The following is a 20,011-nucleotide window of genomic DNA, read 5'->3' as shown; positions in this document are numbered from 1 at the left end:
AGGTGCTAAAGAGAGAAGTGCTAAAATGGCTGTTTCGTCCATGTAATCCCTCTGGTTTGCTGTGTGGGTAGGGTTGCCACAAAGGGTCAATATGGGTTTTCGGGCCTTTGGGCTGAAAAGATTTACCTGACATCTCCCTTGATAGAATCTCCCAAGTTTCACCATGGTTTTGTCTGCTTGAGGCAATGGGGATGATGCTAATGAATGAATCAGGGAGTGATTCACCAATGCCGAAGCCTGGCTTTGTGCTCCTGCTTGGTCTGCTGTGCACTAATGCTGCTAGTGTCATAGAACAGTTTAATTAGCAGGGATTTTCCTGGTCATACATGAGGAACAGGTATTAGCTGAGTCAGAGGACTGTTGTTTTTTATTATTTTTTTTTTTTTTTTAAAGAAATGAATGCTCAGCAATGATGGAAGAAAATGATCATATGTGACTACAATTTTTGCATGGTTACCAAAAGTTTTAATTTTAAATGTGCTTTTGGAGTTTTCATCAAAGTAGAAAATAATCAGAATCCTCAAAAAAATCATCAGTTTCCACAAATATTAAGCAGCGCTACTGTTTCCAACATTGATGATGATATATCTTTCTTAAACAGCAAATTAGCATATTAGAATGTTTTCTGAAGACTGCTGTAATGATGCTGAAAATTCAGGTTTGCCTTGACAGGAATATGTTGCAATTTTCAATAGTTTATTAGAAAAGTTATTTTAATAGTATTTTAAATATTGTTTTACTGTATTTAATAAAAGGAATGCAGCCTTTGTAAGCATGAGATTTCTTGGAATATTATTAAATTTGTATTTTTTTATTCTTTTTAACTGATCCCAAACTTTTGAACTTTTTTGCTGGATATCTAGTGATCTGTCATATTATAAATTTAAATGGGGACTCCGCCAAGGTCAAAAAACGACAAAAAAATAAAACCTAAAGGCATTTTTTGCGACAAAAAAGTCCCCTCCACTGCAGTTCACATCACGTTCATGTTTCTGGAAAGTGAAGGTGCATCACATTAGGTTTGACTTTTGACTGAACTTTTCCTTTACTCTAATATTTCATGATATATCAGTAATCGAGCACAGCCTGTAGGATTTCAGCTCCCTGAAATATATAAATGAGAGACTAGTGCCGTAAGGCTGAGTCACCCTTTCTGCTCCACACTTGCTCTCAAACTGTCCTGTGATCAGAACACACCTGGAGCATGTGGCTCGCTGCCTGCAGGTACCTGTTAGAAGAGTCAGAAATGATTTCATCAGGGCTTAATACCATCTCTGTACCTCATGCTCAATACTTTATCTGTCCTGGACACTGTTCTTGATATCCAGCGCTGGTTTCTTTTCCATGTGATTTTCAGCTTCAAGTCTAATTTGGTGCCACACTGCAGCCTGTTAGGGGTTTAATTTGTAAATTGATCACAAGCATGCCTTTCTTCCTCATAATCCTGAGCTCCCAGGTGAATATATATGAGGTAGATCATGAAATCGATAAGCTTATGGAGTGTTATAGAGTATAAGTGCTGCAGTAAGATGAGATGTTATGCCTACTGTGTGTGAGGGGGCCGTGGAGCTCAGCTGAGCCGCAGGTGTGGAGTGGGACGAGCTAAATGGCTGTTTGGAGCATAGAATCCGTCCTGTTTCCTGTGAGGGGAAGAATGGGGATCTGTAGGTAGGATCACATCAAGTCTAGGCATGAGGATGGCCTCCTTTTTTGAATCTCCTTAAATGAATCTCTCCACAATAGGTTTTCTTTGTATATGTCCCCCTGTCATTACAAACTTGACATTTCAGTTTGAAACAACATTAAATACTCTGTGTGCACCTAGGAAAAGGTGGTAATATTAAATACTTGATTTAGTTAATAGAAATGTATTGATGAATTAAAAACTATAATTTTTGGAAATATTCTCAAATTGCAACCATTTCCAATAGGTGATTTCAAAAGTACAATAAATATTGTAATGGTAAAAGCCATTACTCCAGTATTTAGTGTTACATGATCCTATATATATTCTGATTTGATGTTCAAGAAACATTACTTCTCATCATTGAGTGCATTTACTGTGGGGCAAAAAAAGTATTTAGTAAGCCATCAAAAGTTCTCCCACTTAAAAAGATGAGAGAGGCCTATCATTTTCATCACAGGTACACTTTAAAAATAAGAGAAAAAATTAAAATTTTAAATCTGATTTTTAAAGAATTGATTTGCAAATTATGGTGGAAAATACATGGATCAGTCATCCTGGTCCCTTTGCAGAAAAACAGCCCCAAAGCATGATGTTTCCACCCCCATGCTTCACAGTAGCTATTGTGTTCTTTGGCTGCAACTCAACATTATTTCTCCTCCAAACACGACAAGTTGACCATATGACATTCTCCCAATTCTCTTCTGGATCATCCAAATGCTCTCTAGCAAAGTTCAGAGTCAGACATGTACTGGCTTAAGCAGGGGGACACGTCTGGCACTGCAGGATTTGAGTCCCTGGCGGCGTAGTGTTAGTGATGGTAGCCTTTGTTACATTGGTCCATCTCTCTTCAGGTCATTCAATAGTTTCCCCCGGGTGGTTCTGGGATTTTTTGCTCACTGTTCTTGTGATCATTTTGACCCCACGGTGTGAGATCTTGTGTGGAGCCCCAGATCGAGAGAGATTATCAGTGGTCTTGTATGTCTTCCATGTTCTAATAATTGCTCCCACAGTTGATTTCTTCATACCAAGCTGCTTACCTATTGCAGATTCAGTCTTCCCAGTCTGGTGCAGGTCTACAATTTAGTTTCTGGTGTCCTTTGACAGCTCTTTGGTCTTGGCCAGAGTGGAGTTTGGAGTATGACTACTTGAGGTTGTGGACAGGTGTTTTTTATACTGCCAATGAGTTCAAACAGGTGTCAATAATACAGGTAAAGAGTGGGGGACAGAGGAGCCTCTTAAATAAGAAGTTACAGGTCTGAGAGAGCCAGAAATCTTGCTTTTTTTGTAGGTAACCAAATACCTCCTTAAAAATATTGTGATTTTTTTTTTTTTTTCTGGATTTTTTTCTCATAGTTGAAGTGTACCTATAATGCAAATTGCAGGCCTCATATTTTTAAGTGGAAGAACTTGCACAATTAGTGGCTGAATAAATACTTTTTTGCCTCACTGTACATGCACATGCAATTTATAATGGGATTTTGGCGATATTGAATGAGCAATTAAACCTCATCTAAATTACATACTTTTATCAAACTAATCATATTAAGCTCATAATCATAGTAACCATACTCCCATGGCATACGCTGATTTTAACCACAATAACCAGGCATGTAAACACCTTAATCACATTATGATGTGCTCGGATGTACAGGGATTCTTCGTGAATGAACTTGTGACTTATTCTGATGTTTTTTTTATTTTAAATAATACAGATATTTTAAATGTATGTTACCAAATATTTCTGTCACTTTTAAACGATGAATATATTCAACCATGCTGGCTACAGATTGTGGTATAAGCAGGATCATCACATCTGGTGTACATTAAAGTCAAAGAACCACCTGACATGAATTCATTTTTATATACAGCCATTCAAAACCTGAGAGTCGACCATGTAACTGAAAGCAGTCACCAGCAATCAGACCGTGGATTCATGCAGCTGCAGATAATAGATACGAGTCATGTTTTAAGTGAATGTAATCAGATGGTCAAAAGATCAGATCTGTGCATTATGCCATAATAGCTTTGTTATTAATGAGTTCACAAAACATCTTAATGATTAATCCATATCTCAAGTGCTTAACACCTCATGTCCCTGGATTGAAGTCCACTGTTTCAGCTGAAGGAAAGAGCCTTGAGATTTTACCTGAACTGTTTTTAGATCATCACATCTAATGTGTTACTATGTCTGTCTCAGAATCCTAGGCTCCTTGGTGAAGATATGAGGTTATGAAATCAATACGCATTAGTGTTGAGGAGTGCTGGGAATGGATGATCAGATCCACACCTTGATTTTGTTTCTTTTAAAGTGCAAACAGCTGATGCTCAGTGTGCGTTTGAGACTTTTGTTTTCACATGTGCATCTGTTTCTTTCCACAGAAAGAGCTGTGCAACATGATCCTAGACTGTTGTGCCCAGCAAAGAACATACGAGAAGTTCTTTGGTCTCCTAGCTGGGGTGAGTCTTTCCCTCTGTCACTGTTATGCTGCGGTCACATAGAAATGACCATAATTAAAAGAAATAAAAAAGAACCGTTTAATTATTTTATATTGTCCGATTCATTTCATGGCATCTTTGTCAAGATGGCAACTTTTAAAATGTTTATTTCCTTTTGTTTTATTTTTTTTTTTAAATTGTTTGTAGGTGAATTCTTTTTTTAAATATATATATTTTTTTTTAGATTTTTATTTCTTGTTTATTATTTGTACGTTGTATTTAAAACATTTTTGATTTTGTTAAGGGTTAGATATTGCGCAGCTATTTTTGTTTCTCCATCTGATATTTTCATCTTTTATGCAGAGGTTTTGCTTGTTGAAGAAAGAATACATGGAGAGTTTTGAGGCCATCTTCCAGGAGCAGTATGAAACCATCCATCGGCTTGAAACCAACAAACTTCGTAATGTTGCTCGAATGTTTGCTCATCTCCTCTACACAGACTCTGTTCCATGGAGTGTGAGTTACTTTTTATTGCTTTCTCCTTTACATTGACCACATCAGCATTTAGACATGGCTTATAAATGAATGCATCCCGCAGGCTGTAATTACATTTTAGGCAACAACTCATCAATACGGCCAGATGCATTATTGGTTTCCTGATGCAGTAAAATGTGTTCTCGCAGGTCCTTGAATGTGTTAAAATGAGCGAAGACACAACAACATCCTCCAGTCGAATCTTCGTGAAGATTTTGTTCCAGGAACTTTGCGCTTACATGGGTCTGCCAAAACTGAACGAGAGACTGAAGGACATGTATGTGCTTTTCTTTGTGTACTGTAATGCTTCATGAAATGAAATAAAATGAACTCATAATAAACTTTGTAATGAAGCCGTATAATAGACCATTTCATTTGTTTATTCCTCAGGACTCTTCAGCCTTTCTTCGAAGGTCTTTTCCCACGTGATAACCCGAGAAACACAAGATTTGCCATTAATTTCTTCACATCTATCGGCCTCGGAGGACTGACGTAAGAACCCGTGAAACATCCCCTGTTAGGTCGGCTTCAATTATGAACTAATGCTCATCAAACTGTTTTTTTTTTTCCTTGTCTTTTAGGGATGAGCTGAGAGAACATCTGAAGAATGCTCCTAAGATGATCATGACCCAGAATCAGGACGTGGAGTCATCTGACACTTCCTCCTCCTCTTCCTCTTCAGACTCCTCCTCATCTTCAGATTCCTCATCTGACAGTGACAGCAGTGATAGCAACTCTGACTCGTCCAGCGACTCGGACTCCTCCTCCAGCAGTGACAGCTCTTCAGGTATTAAAGCACTCATCACTTTAGTGTAAAAGAGGCCTGAGGATTGTCTAACCCAGTGTTTCCCAACCGGGGTGCCGTCTGACGAGAGCAGGGGTGCCATGTAAAAGGTGGCGGCACGCACTTGCACCGCGGTTCATCTCACATCTGATGACGCATCTTTAATATGGGCTGTAGCTTGAAAATAATGCTTTATGTACGTTTCTGTCGATAGATACACCTGCTGGCGCCTCAGTGATACACTACAACAACAGCAATAATAATAAAAGAAAAACATGGGCAAAAATGGTCTCTATTAGTAAACTTTGTTCAATGCATGTAAGTGCTGCCTTATCTTCGAATATGAATACGGGTGATGTGTAGTGCCAGAAGACGCGAATGAGAACTTTGTGAGAAGGTGTCTGTGCGCTCATCCGAAAGCACGCGCATGTCTCACAGCGCGAAAATACAGAAGTCTTGCACTTGAACGGACAAACTCACACAAAAAGTATGTCAACATGTCCATCTTAAAGAGTATTCAAGCAGACATAGTCTGTATATGCCTTAAGAGAACTGTATACAGTCTAGAAAGATGCCACATAGGCCTATCCGTGCATCAGGTCTTAAAGGGGCAGTAGCCTTTACTGCTGTCTGTTTAATGTCAAACAAAAGATAAGGACATCACTCACTGCTCTTGATTGAATAGCTTTTGTAAGTTTAATAAGGATTATTCTTTAATTTAAACAGTTAAATATGCAGTTATTTTACATTTGATTAATTTATTCAATTTATGTACCTAATGTTAGACCTACCTGAAAAACCCGAAAAGCATTATTTTATTAGTATCTTTGCTCGATAGTATTTATTTGTTCTGCTGCTTGTATTTAAGTTATTTGATCTTATTTTCTTTATTTTTATTTGACAGTAGTCATTTTTCCCCTCAAAATAGCAAATACCAAACCGTACTGAAACCAAACCATGAGCGATCTGCACCGTTACCCCCCTAAGGGTGTACTCACACTAGCCAGTTTGAACCGTGCCCGAGTGCGTTTGACCACCAAAGCGCGGTTCGTTTGACTAGTGTGAGTGCTCCGAACCATGCCCGGGGCGGCTCGATTAGCCAGCCCTGGCCCGCTTGGAAGAGGTGGGCCAGAGCACGGTTCAGTTGGACTCGGGCGCTGTTCGCATGCAGTGTGAGCGCTAACTGTGCTGGTGTCCGTAATCAAAGCTGCAAAGTCCTTGCTGCACTTCAGCTGGTACCTTGCAAACCTCCTCATACGAGCAGCACGATTACGTGAAAAATTTCGCACCACTAAGGCGACACATCTGTTTAACAACCGGCTGTGAGAGGGCTGTGGACCAAACGGCACAAAATTATCCACAAAGAAAACAGAGCGATAGACTCCATAGTGTTCAGAGAGCACCGCTATTCCTGTTTATCCCGAAACCGTCGCACCATAATGACGTAAGCGTGCTCCGGCACGTATGCTGAAACCCTATGTGAGTGCAGGCCAGAGGGAGAGTGGGGAGGGGGGAGGGGGGACACTCGTACTCGGGCCCGGTTCATGGCAACCGTGCCTAGTGTGAGTACACCCTCAGTGTGTAATGCATGTGAGGCAGTGCCACAAAACTGTAGAAATTATTCTACGTAAATGTTCCTTGTAATTAAGGATGCTCGAAGTTAGAAGAGAAAGAAAGAAAAAGGACGATGGATGGATGGATGGCTATATACTGCGATGTGAAAAAGAAGACTTCTCATTTACAAGAATAGCTATTTGGGAAAAAATATATCATTCTAGATTTTTTTTATTTTTTTTTGCGCTAGTGCATTTAAATATAATTTTTTTTAATTACTTTTTACTCTGAAGACCTTTTTTTTTTTTTTTTTTTACCTGTACAAATAATCCTTTTGGGGTTTAAATAATATAACCTTAAAAAATGTGGGTACTCACACTTATCCCCCTCTAAGAACTATTTTTCGACCATAAAGTAAACAACATAACCTAATATAAATATTATATTGTGAAATCATTTTTTTTTTTGTAAAATTACAATACAATATACAAGAGCTGTATATGTCATAATTTCTTAATTTTCAAATGTAAAACCATTTAGTGTATTTATTACTTTTTTTTTTTGCCAAAAAAACAAATCTCCATTGCCCGGCTTTGGAATGATGCACAGATCTGTTTTACACCCATGCAGCTCATGATAGTGTTTCAGAGTCGGTGAATCTGGCAGCGCATATATTATAATAATTCGCAATGTCACTATTGAACTAACCCATATTACGATATTGATTTTATTTTGATATATCATGCAGCCCTACTTAAATTTCCCACCTGAATTGCAAGTAGTGTTATTAAGCCCATAACTAAATGTCCAATGGTTTAGATTGGACTGAATGCTTTGAACTGTGGATGTTACAGTGGGTTTGCTTAGTAGACCAAACTCTCGTAATGAACAGGAGCAGGGACATTCCGCTTTTCCATTGTAACTTTAAAGAACTTGATGAAATGTGAAAGAGAGTGCGCCGTTTGGCCCGGTGCCTAATTATTCATGCCTTTAGTGTCTGGACTTGACATGCGATCAGTTTTGTGTTTGTTTTTCTTCCTTAATTATTCTGTTTATGGAGTGTTTCTCCCTCCCTTCCTGAGCCCTGATGATCACCAGCCTGTACTCCAGGACTTTAGGAGTGTCCACTTTGTAGATCCCATCACATAAATTCTCAAATTTTGACAAGAATCTTACAAGTTTCAGCTATTTGGGATCCCTGTGGTTATGGAAAACCTAAGGAAATCACAGCTTTTTAAAGTTTCCAGTTTTTGCATAGCTTTAAAATATTTAATCTGCTAGAATTTTCCTTTTGAGTTGATATATATTTTAGGGCTGTCAAAGTTAACGCGTTAACGCAAATTCATTTTAACGGCACTAAATTTATTAACGCGCATTAACACAGCGCGCATTTTCTGTTTGATCCGTGGCATAGGGCATAGCCCGTAGTTGGAAAAAGTGAGAGCAGTCAGACGCAAAGGATGCAGCAGCAAACATTAATAGGGAAAGAAAAGGGTTGACATTAATATTTTAAACCAAAAGTGCAGTTATTGCCTACAAAAGCTACCATATTTTCTGTGCTACCAAAAGACAATTGAAAAACCGTGTGGCATTTGCCAAGGCCCACAGCCTGCTAAAAGGATGGGCGCTGGAAAAGTGGCAGAAGGTGGATTTTTCAGATGAATCTTCTTGTTGAATTACACCACAGTCGCCACAAATATTGCAGGAGACCTACTGGAGCCAGAATGGATCCGAGATTCACCCAGAAAACAGTGAAGTTTGGTGGCGGAAAAATCATGGTCTGGGGTTACATCCAGTATGGGGGTGTGCGAGAGTTCTGCAGGGTGGAAGGCAACATCAATAGTCTAAAATACCAAGAAATCTTAGTTATCTCTTATTCCCAACCATAAAAGAGGCCAAATTCTGCAGCAGGACGGTGCTCCATCGCATGCTTCCATCTCAACATCAAAGTTCCTCAAGACGAAGAAGATCAAGATGCTCCAGGATTGGCCAGCCCAGTCACCAGACATGAACATCATTGAGCATATGTGGGGTAGGATGAAAGAGGATGCATGGAAGACGAAACCAAAGAATATTGATGAACTCTCGGAGGCATACAAGACTGCTTTCTTAGCTATTCCTGATGACTTCATCAATAAATTGTATGAATCCTTGCTAAACCGCATGGATGCAGTCCTTCAAGCTCATGGAAGTCATACAAGATATTAAATTTGGATCTCACAGCACCACAACTTAATTTGCTGACACATTTTTGTATTTGCAGTAAATTTGTTCAATTTCTGTATAGGCGACACAACTTTTGTCTTGCCAAAATTTGACCTTTCTGTCTTGATTAAATGATAAATATTTTTTCTATGAAAATTATTTATTTCAGTGCATTAAACATCATTTGGGAGGGTTTTAGCTTTTCATATGAGCTATTTCTAACACCAATTAATTAATTAAAAGTCAGGTTAATATCAGGTATTTCTAGAAAATAGATAAGCGACAAGACTTTTGTCAGGGACTGTATGTATGTATGTATGTATGTATGTATGTATGTATGTATGTATGTATGTATGTATGTATGTATATATATATATATATATGTATATGTATATATCAAGTTTTTGGCAGAAATATCTTCATCCTCATAAATAGTTTCTTTTGAATTGCGGCACTCTTGTCCTCCACATCATTCCAATTTTTCCAAATTTCCTTCATGTTCAGACTTCAAGAGAATAACATAACACTTGCTATTTTAATGTGACATGGTATGACAAGAATATCTATGGCAAGAGCTCTTTTCAGTCACTGCATTCTTTTCTTCTTTATTATTAAAAAATGTTCCGCTTTATCTACTGTAACAGTATGAAAAATGACAACACACACTGCACATTTGTGGTCTGCTCTTCCGATGTAATTTATGATATATTCCATGAATAATTCACTGGAAAGAATCTCGTTCCTCATGTCACCTTTCCAGGTTTTTTACACGGATGCTTTAAAAAGCAATTGTGTCTCCCCTTTTTGCTTTTAATCCCTTTTAGCAATGTTTACTGGAATGTTTCTAAACGGGTAAATACAATATTTATTGTCTGTCACAATGACAGAAATCACTCAATGTTCCAGTTAATTAACATTTTTGATTAAAGGAATGTGTTACTACAGTGATATTTATAACATGTCTGTGAAAATGTTGCAGAAATAATTGGGGGATATTCATGGTCTGGGGTAGTAATTTAATTAGTTTACACTTTTAATGTTTGATGGATGAAGAGTGAGTAGAATTTCATCTGTTTTTTTAAATGCTTATTGCGCTTATAGAGTGAACCTTACACTGATTGTTTATGCGTTAACGGAAGTTATTCCTGTATTTTGCACAAAGCATCATGGGCTGTTGAAAAAAGGTGGATAAACACTTCCTCTCCCAGTCTGTATGCAAATGGACACTTTTTATGACTTTAGCACTGTGTAAAACGAGTATATAATAAGATTTGAGAACAGGCAGATGCTGACAGGAGTGTGAGAGTTGCAGTCATTCAACTGCAGTAATTTGTTCTTGAAGATGTTAATGAAGTTACATTTTTAGACGAGATGTGATGTCAGGCCTCTCAGCTCCTCTGCTACCGTTTAATGAATGTTAATTGGTTTATTGCTGCTCCTCAAGGAAGACATACTTGCACAAACACTTTGCACCGTCTTGACTTGCTTGCTTTTTCATCACTTTTGTTTTAATTCTCGTCCACTGACTCGTTCACTATGCAGAACACCCAATCTCTCAGACGGCCCAGAGATGCTGAACTGGGCAAACTGCCACCGATGTAAGCCTGATGAGGGCCAACATGTGGAACACACCGCTAAAACTAGCCCGACACGCTTGCCAAACTTCCCGGCCTTGAAGGACGAAATCAAATCCCGCCCTACAATTTTCTCATTCCAGAAACTGGTTCACTCGGATATACGTCATAATAGGGAAAACAAACACTATTGCAACTTCCGTTTCATGCCAGCTTTAATGCTGCATTTTAGTGGTTGATCATATTGACCTGAAAAATGGGTTCTGCACTTTCTCTAAATCATACATATTGCTGATGAATCATTAACAAATGGTAAAATCAGCAATCTAGATTTATCGGTTTGAATCATCTAAAGACTCACTCACTGAATCATTTTGAGTTATTTGAGCTGGCACTTTTATCTGCTTAAAAGTGCACTATATAGTATTTTTGCAGTAAAATATCCAAAAACCACCAGGCCAGTGTTATACATTTTGTTCAGTTGAGATCTTACACTATTTGCTATTTACACTATCTTAACTATTTGTAAATTGTGAGAAAATTGCTGTTTTAGCCAAGGAAAGGCTAGCACGTAATCGTAGCAGAAGCAAACTAAAATTCCTTTTGATTCCTTTCCCTTTTTATGTTACTAAATGAACTCCCCCAAACTAAACATCACTTTAAATACTTACGCAATTCTCCTCTCCCTTCACAGATTCTGACTCGAGGCGCAAGAAGGCCTCAGGCAAGAACAAGGGCAAGAACAGCGGCAAGAACAAGGGCAAGAACAAGGAAAAGAGCAAGGAGAAGTGGTCCAGCAAGGCAGCAAATCAGCGATCTCCTCTAGAGGAGCGGATCAGCAAGAAGCACGAGAACCGCCGGCAAGATAGCAACAATGAGGAACGGCGTGAACCCGACAAACAACAAAGAGATTCTCGCCGCCGGGGACATGGGGACGAGTCGCCCCCTGCTCGCCAACGAGGAGAACCGGAACGTGGAAGAGGACATATGGAGCAGCAGCATCACAGGCACGCTCAGGACTATGAGGACAGACAGCCAGATTCACGCAGGCACAAGGACGATGGCAAAAACGGCTCCCGAGCGGACAAAGACAAAGATAGACGCCAGAGCCGAGAGAAGGAGCCTCTGCGGCGGAGCCGGGACAGGTCAAAGTCACGAGAGAGGAGCCGCAAAGAGATCGACTCCAGGGACTCGTACAGGAACGGCTTGGAGAGGGCGGACAAAGAGAACAGGCATTCTGACAGGAGGAAAGGCGAGAGGAGCAGGGATGGCTCACCTAGGAGGCGCAGATAGCCCCCTGAAGCAAAACAGAATGAAATTATGAGAGTCATGTACCAATTTTGAGCCCTTCCTCGTTCACTGTGGCTTTCACCTGTGTGCTTTTGCTTAGCCTTTATGTTGTTATACACTAAAGCATACAGTTTGGGGGCTGACAAAGGACTGTGGAAATGTACCAATACACACTCTGATGATGTGTAAGGTGTTCCTGAAACAAATTTTAGTGGTTAAACAGGGCTGTTCAACAATATTTTGTATTTTGCATATCCCTTTACCCAATTGTATTTTTGATGTTGTTTTTGAAGTAATTGGGAAAAAGCAAAATTAAAAATAACATTTGCTATACATTTAACAGGCTTATTGTGCTTTTTGAAGCTGATTTAAAACCAATTAAGAATCTCAAGATAATTTACTAAAAATATTAAATATATACATTACATATATACATTATAGATATATGCAATATAAACAAATTTTTAATTTATTTAAAATGTATTTCTATAGCCCCTTTCACACTGCACGTCGCACCCGTAATATTCCCGGAACATTGCCGGGTCGCCTTCTGTGTGAAAGCAACCACGTCCCGGCATTGATTACCGAATTCGACCCGGGTCGGGGACCTAGTAATATTGTGGTATTCGACCCGGGACGAGCGCTGTGTGAACAAAAGCCGAAACTAATGCCGCAACGTGTACGTAGTTATCGTGCGACTCCTAGAGCTTGTTTTTTCAATAATACAACCCTGCAGTGCCAGAAGAGCTCGTCTGTGTTTTAAACGCAGAGAGTGTTCGTATACAAAAGAAACTAAAATTAATCAAGCAGAAATGTGTGCAAACTGGACACAAGTCGAGACCACAGAGCTCCTTACTATCAGCGCTGAAGCTTAGATCGCTCGCCATTATACGTCACATCAGGATGTCACGTGTCAACTCGACCCGGGACCGTTAAGCGTTGTGTGTGAAAGCGCACATATTACGGCATTTCGCTGGCTGTGTGAATGGACCAAATCTAGCGGCCCGGGAACAAATGCCGGGTCGCATTATCCGTGTATTTGCCGGAATCGCAGTGTGAAAGGGGCTTAAGATGGCAAAGCTAAAAAAATTATGATTATAAAATCTAATATGCTGATCTGATCAAGAAACTTTTTCTATTAACTTTTTTTAAACAGTTGTGCTGCTTAATTTTTTTTTAAATATTTGTGATATATATTTTTTATTCATTTGAGTATCTGCATCCTTAAGCAGATGTATTTTTTGAAGTTTATTTTCTTTCGTCGTTTAAGTTAATTGATACACACAATTTGTTTACGGCATCATTTGGAAATATTGACCGAAGGAAAATACTGCTTTTGAATGGAAAATGTATTCTATCTGGGTTACAATTTAATGTTGGTTCCTTTGATTGAAAAATGTAATCCAAATTTATGACTCTAGGTTTTCCATCTCATTTCCTTGCTCATGTCAGTGGTAGAGCTTAAGTAAAATTTCTGGGGTCCTCATGATGTCCGGCTTGCGTCTAGTGTAATAGACACACTCAGATGCACTAAAATGCATGCATTTCAAAGAGCGTGCCCAGCGTTGGACATGAAGCTGCTTCACTTTCACTGATTTCTGCCGTGCTGCCCAACAGGATTCTCATCTGCTGTGACCTTCAGGGGTAACTGAGCCTAGACTGCATAAGTGAAGCCTGATATAGAAACAGCCCTTTTCTTTGTAGCTGATGTTAATGGGACACAGGACAAGCCCACTGGGATTGTAAAGCAGAGGATTGCATATGATTAAAAGGTCATCAATGAGAGCTAGCAGTCAATTTAAAGAAGAATCCAAGGTTTGCTTTGATGTATAGGAAATGAAGATTGAGATGCACTATGTGAATTAATGAAAATGAATATATGTAATGTTTTTGAAACAAGTTTCTTCTGCTAATCAAGCCTGCATTTATTTGATCCAAAATACAGATTACTTTTAAAATATTGTGATATTACAATTTAAAATATTTGGTTATTATACTTAAAATGATCATTTATTTCTTTAATGTAAAGCTGAATTTTCAGGATCATTACTCCAGTCTTCAGTTTCACATGATCCTTCAGAAATCATTCTAATATGATGATTTATTATGAGTATTGGAAACAGTTCTGCTGCCTAATATATTTGATGAAAAAAAAGGTTCAAAAGAACTGCTTTTGTTCAAAATAAAAACATTTTTAAATAATATAGATCTCCTTTTACTATCAATTTATATCAATTTAATGCATCCTTGCTGAATAAAATTATTGATTTATTTAAAAAAAGAAAAGAAAAAAAGACTGACCCCAAGTTACTGACCAGCAGTGTATATTGCGGTTACAAAATATTTCTATTTTTAAAACAGTTTCCAACTTTGAAAATGAATCATCATATTAGAATGATTTCTAAAGGATCATGTGACTGAAGACTGGAGGAATGATCCTGAATATTCAGCTTTGCATCACAGAAATAAATGATCGTTTCAAGTATAATAAATTGAAAACCAATTATTTTAAATTGTAATATATCACAATATTACATTTTTTTCTGTATTTTTGATCAAATAAATGCAGGCTTGATGAGCAGAAGAAACTTCTTTCCAAAACATTACAAACTTTTGGCCTGTACTGTATATATAATAGCATAAAAACGAAGCTGGTTTTAGGGTTAAGAAAAAGCACATTTAAAAAAAAAATACAATTTCTACAATTCTTATTACCATAATGAAAACAATCTTATTTTCATTTCCGGAATGCATCTTGTTTTTCGAAATATGCCATTGAAAATACATACGGGTGAGGGGTTGGAATGCCGGTCGCCATGTTGCTCCTCCATCTTGAAAGTACATTAGCCAAAGAGGGACATATCCATAAATTCAAGCTTCGCCTTTCGCGTTTTAACACTCAATGGCACCGTGTCGAATGTGAAAAGGGGGATTGCCATGTTAATCTTGGACTAAATCGGCCACCTTAGGAATTAAAACGAAATCAGAATTGAGGGGAACAGAAACTATTATTCACTGGATGGTCATATACCTTTACAAGATGGGGGAAAATATCACACAGTGTAGCTTTAAGGAGAATAACTGGTGTTGATACTCAAGTGCCTCATTGACATTACTGACTAAAGAGGGTTTTTTTTTCTGTGCTTAAATGCCTTGTTTATCATTGGTTCCTGCTCTTGACAGCATCAGAGTAAAAGAACTTGATTCTCTGTCCAAGAGAAGCGGAAGAGTGCTCTGGAGGGAAAGCGTGCCTGTTTCATTATCAGTGAGGCAAGAGATAGACCTGTTATTTCCAACTCCTTCGACACCACACTGTCGCAGTTCCTTCTAGAAAAGCTCCTTCTTCATCATCAGCATCTCTGCAGGAATTTTACACATTGGTATCACAAGACTTTTTTGGAAGCTTACCTCTTCCATTCACAGCTAACTGCCGATTTGCATGCCTGACTCAGGAATTGCTTCTTTTTTCTTTATTTTCAAATGTATTGCATTTGGCAGATGCTATTATCCTAATCGACTTAATGTATACATCTGATCAGTTCCTGCATGAATCAAACCCCTGACTTTGGCATTACTAGTACCATGCTCAACTGTTGAAGCTTCAGTACAGATTAGTGTTGTAGTACTCGAGACCTGATTTTTTTGGAGGTCTTGATCTCGTCTCGGTCTTGACCGCATTTGTACTCTGTCTCGGACTTAGAGGACTCAGGATTTTATCTCAACTGCAAGAAAATCACTAAATTTCACATGCATTGTCTGATTTAACATCATTAATGTGATATGATGTAAAACTTGCTGCTTAAAATTCAATCAATAACTTCTTTGTAATGTGATTTGTGTTACTGTGCTGCCGAGTTCAAAATCAATGCAACATGGTCTCAAAAAATTTTTTTTTTAAATGCCCACAATTTATATATAAATGGCCAAAAAAAAAAACTCTGAGATGTGTTTTTTTTATATATAGCAGGATATAATTATTAAGCAATATCTCAAGAGCAATAGAGCCGTTTTCATGAATAAGCGTGATTGATGCAAATTATAGGCTATTGATACATACAAACGTTCAATAAACAAGAAGTTAATATTAAATTACGAAATTCATTTTTTTTTTTTTTTGCTTTGAACAAATCGGTTGAATAAATGATTCTGTGGATGTTAAAGTATGTTAATGTTTTAATGTTAAATTAATCTTAAAGGGTTACTTCAGTGATTAGCATATGGCTTTCTATCAGTAGAAACCCTGGAGTATATTCGAATGATCGTGCTCCCCCTCTCATATCCCCCTGAGAGAGAGATTTATGCATTTTATTTCTGGAAAAATTACTCCGGTGACGCAAATATTTGATTTGAGATATTTGATATTCGATTTGCGTCATCGGTAAAATGTTTGGCCAGACGCTAAAGACTACAGCCAGCAGAGGGAGCTATCTCCGCATGTTTTCAACTCACACATGGGGGATGGGTTCGCACTCACAGCTCAGCTCGGCTCAGTCATTCATGGAAGCGGTGTGGCCAGCGGAGAAAAGTGAGTATTTTATCTTCTCAAATTAATTCCTATGAAAGTTAATCTTCCAAAGGCATGAACTGAAAAGGCGCCAGACTGAACACGCGCTGAGAACTACTGCCGCGAGCTTACCTCATTCAGCTCATCACGATGTGTGTAATCTGACTCCTGCTGCGTTTGTGACACTTTCTCAATCACAATATATTGAACAGACACGTTCAGTTTTTAATTGTAGTGTCTGTTTTTTAACTGAACAGATTTTATGAAGATGAACGCGGTGGTGGGAAAGTAATAGGGATTCAGTAGGTGGCTTTGGAAGTGGCTTCACAGGGCAGCGAAGCATTCTGGGAATTGTAGTCTTTCATCCCCAAGAGACAAAAATACATTTTCTGTCTTTTCTACTAAATTAAAGACCAAGTTTAAATACAGATTCATCTTCCCATCGCTGAAGTATCCCTTTAACATTATTTATGAAGTAATTACCTATTCAGATGCAACTTTTGTGTAATTTATTGTATTGTCAGTGATTGGTATCAGTGCTATATTCTCTTACTATTTTAATACATTTATTAATTAAATAAGTAATTTCTCAGATAGTAGATAAGGATCTTTTAGATGAATTTAAGAACTGCTGGTCTTGTCTTGGTTTTGACTCGGTCTCGCGCTGCCTTGGTCTTGGTCTGGTTTTGGTCTTGGCACACGCTGGTCTTAGCCTTGACTTGGTCTCAGTTTAGGTGGTCTTGACTACAACATTAGTACAGATACTGCAATTTCAGAACACTTCATGTTTTGTTTAGTGGTATTAAGCAAGACTTTGCCTCTGATGATCTTCTGTTCAGTCAAGCTGAGCAATGAGGTGAGATAGTCAAGCACATTCGGGGATCTGGGAATAGCAGCTTTCATCAGACCCGACTCACTCCTGGGACGTGTGGCAGAGACTTGACATCAACATTCGATGCGCTTGAGATGGCTGCATCCATCTCCATTAATATCTGTGCATGCATGTTTATATTTAGGATTATTGATGTTGAGATTGATTTAGACCCATTCTCATCTACCGTCCACTGCTACAGACGTCCCGTGCGGCCCATGCGTTTCATGCTCATGCTGAAGGCTATTGGTGTGAGACTGGGCATTCTATGAATGCCTGGAAAGAAAACACCCCATGAATGGAAGCTCTGCCCAACGTCACCACAGGAAGTGAATGAACGGGTGGAGTTCCGTGTGGGTGCTTCCTCAAACCCTGTTTTTAAATTCTAAAATAGAATTTTTGTAGATCACTATTACTGTAGCGTGCAATTAGGGGTCTATACATTCTGGTGAGCCATCTCGCCACAGACATCTAGAACATTATTCAAACCTTAAGACAAATTTGTCTCAAGCAACCTCTGCTTTAAGAATCAAAGACCTTGATTTTATTAGTGAATTCTTGGGTTGCAGTTATCACTGATCATAGCTTTGTCCAGATCTTTACAACAGTGTACATATTTAATAATTGAAAAATGGCTCTTTCAGATTTTAAATGACAATATTTATTTAAAAAAAAAAAATGATGCACTACTGTACAGAAATGAAAGATGTGAGAAAGATATACTATATTGCCAAACGTTTTGGGACCTCTGCCTTAACATGCACATGAATTCCCATTCTTAATCCATAGGGTTTAATATGGAGTTGGCCCATGCACCTTTTGCAGTTATATAGAATAGCTTCTACTGTTCTGGGAATGCTTTCCACAATGTCTAGAAATGTGTTTATGGGAATATTTGAATATCAGGGAATATCAGGACTCTGTGCAGGTCAGTCAAGTTCCTCCACTCTAAACTCACTCATCCATGTCTTTATGGTCCTTGCTTTGTTCACTGGCGCATAGTCATGTTGGAACAGAAAGGGGCCATCCCCAAACTGTTCCCACAAAGTTGGGAGCATGAAATTGTCCAAAATGTCTTGGTATGCTGAAGCATTAAATGTTTCTTTCACTGGAACTAAGGGACAATCACAACCCCTGAAAAACAACCCCACACCACAATCCCCCCTCCAACAAACTTTACAATTGCCACAATGCAGTCAGACAAGTATACCGTTATCCTAGCAATCACAAAACCCTGTCTCATCCATCTGATTGACAGACAGAAAAGTGTGATTCGTCAATACATAGAACATGTCTGCACTGCTCTAGAGTCCAGTGGTTTTCTGAAGGCCACATATAGTTTGGAGGTCTGTGGCTATTGACTATGCAGAAAGTTGGCTGTGCGCCTTCGCATGCGCTGGTATTGTTCCCAATTACTTCCACTTTTTTATAATACCACTAACAGTTGACTGTTGAATATTTAGTAGTGAGGACATTTCCTGAATAGTTATTGCACCGGTGGCAACCTATCACAGTATCACGCTTGAATTTACTGAGCTCCTGAGATCGACCCATTCTTTCACAAATGTTTGTAAAAAAAAAAAAAAAAACACTGCCTGCAGTCCCAATGTTTGGCAATATAGTGTATATTATCCTGTGTTTATGACAAGTAGGCCTATACTGGTTTATTTCAATTTAAGCAATGGTCCAGTATATATCCAATGTAGTACTTTTATACTCATATTTAACATTTTATGTTTATTTTCTATTTTTGAATTATCTTATATATTCAAGGCTTAGTAATACCCCAATTTACAACAATATTTTTTTAATTTAGCTTGCACACTTAAAGGGATATTCACCCAAAAAATGACAATTATTTACTCAACCTAAAGTTCCAAACCTGTATGAATGTGTTTCTTATGCTCAACACAAAATAAGATATTTTGAAAAATATGGATAATAATAAAACAGCTAATGGTCCTATTATAAACCTAATTATAAACCTTCATTTGTGCATTAATGTTGGCTCTTTGTCGATTTGGATAAAAGCATTTGCTAAATGCATGAATGTAAATGTAAAACAAATAAAAACGTTAAACTTAATTCTTTCTTCCTTTCTCGAGGATGCTAAATTTGCTTAAAGACTTCAAATGCAAGAAAGGAACATATGCTGGGATATTTTTATTGCCATATAATTGCAAAGTGATTTCTTCCCATAGGGAGGAAGGGAGTGTACAGGCAATGAAAGTAGGACATACAGTATGTGCTCTCAGGTAGCGCTGCCCCTGAGGTATCGGGGTGAGCATGCGTGGAGATTTCCAACGCGAAAAATTACAAATTCTATACAAATACTATGGCGACGTCCGATTGTGAATATTACTCGCACGGCGGTGACGTCGCGTGGTTAACATCCAATAGCGAAGGCTCACAACATGAATATTAATTACATAACGATGACGTTCTAGATGACTCTCCAATGGCAAAATGACAGTGGTGAATATTAATTAGTTCCAGTTGACGTTGCTTAGGAACCAGCCAATGGCGAAGGCGTGTGTGATGAATATTACTCACGTAGCCATCGCCATAGTAG

General features: G+C 38.3%; 2 protein-coding genes across 4 annotated transcripts in view; both read left to right on the top strand.

The window, feature by feature from the left end:
* cwc22 (CWC22 spliceosome associated protein homolog) overlaps positions 1-12,404 on the top strand; it is a 189,781-nt gene extending 177,377 nt beyond the window's left edge. For both annotated transcript variants that reach the window (XM_067444427.1, XM_067444426.1), the window contains exons 16-21: positions 4,067-4,144; positions 4,487-4,639; positions 4,807-4,934; positions 5,048-5,149; positions 5,239-5,444; positions 11,469-12,404. In XM_067444427.1, the coding sequence (XP_067300528.1) occupies positions 4,067-4,144; positions 4,487-4,639; positions 4,807-4,934; positions 5,048-5,149; positions 5,239-5,444; positions 11,469-12,067 (1,266 nt within the window). In that variant the 3' untranslated portion in view covers positions 12,068-12,404. The remainder of the gene's footprint in view (positions 1-4,066; positions 4,145-4,486; positions 4,640-4,806; positions 4,935-5,047; positions 5,150-5,238; positions 5,445-11,468) is intronic.
* Positions 12,405-16,571: 4,167 nt separating this feature from the next.
* Positions 16,572-20,011, top strand: part of znf385b (zinc finger protein 385B) — a 206,337-nt gene continuing 202,897 nt past the window's right edge. The window contains exon 1 of one of the 2 annotated variants that reach the window (XM_067444430.1): positions 16,572-16,589. The gene's annotated coding sequence lies outside the window, so the exon portion shown is untranslated. The remainder of the gene's footprint in view (positions 16,590-20,011) is intronic. The other variant, XM_067444429.1, reaches the window with a different exon arrangement.

The sequence above is a fragment of the Pseudorasbora parva genome, chromosome 5 (assembly GCF_024679245.1).
Source record: "Pseudorasbora parva isolate DD20220531a chromosome 5, ASM2467924v1, whole genome shotgun sequence".
Classification (NCBI taxonomy): Eukaryota; Metazoa; Chordata; class Actinopteri; order Cypriniformes; family Gobionidae; genus Pseudorasbora; species Pseudorasbora parva.
The sequence above is the reverse complement of the archived record's forward strand: the minus strand, read 5'-3'. Positions and strand labels throughout refer to the sequence as shown.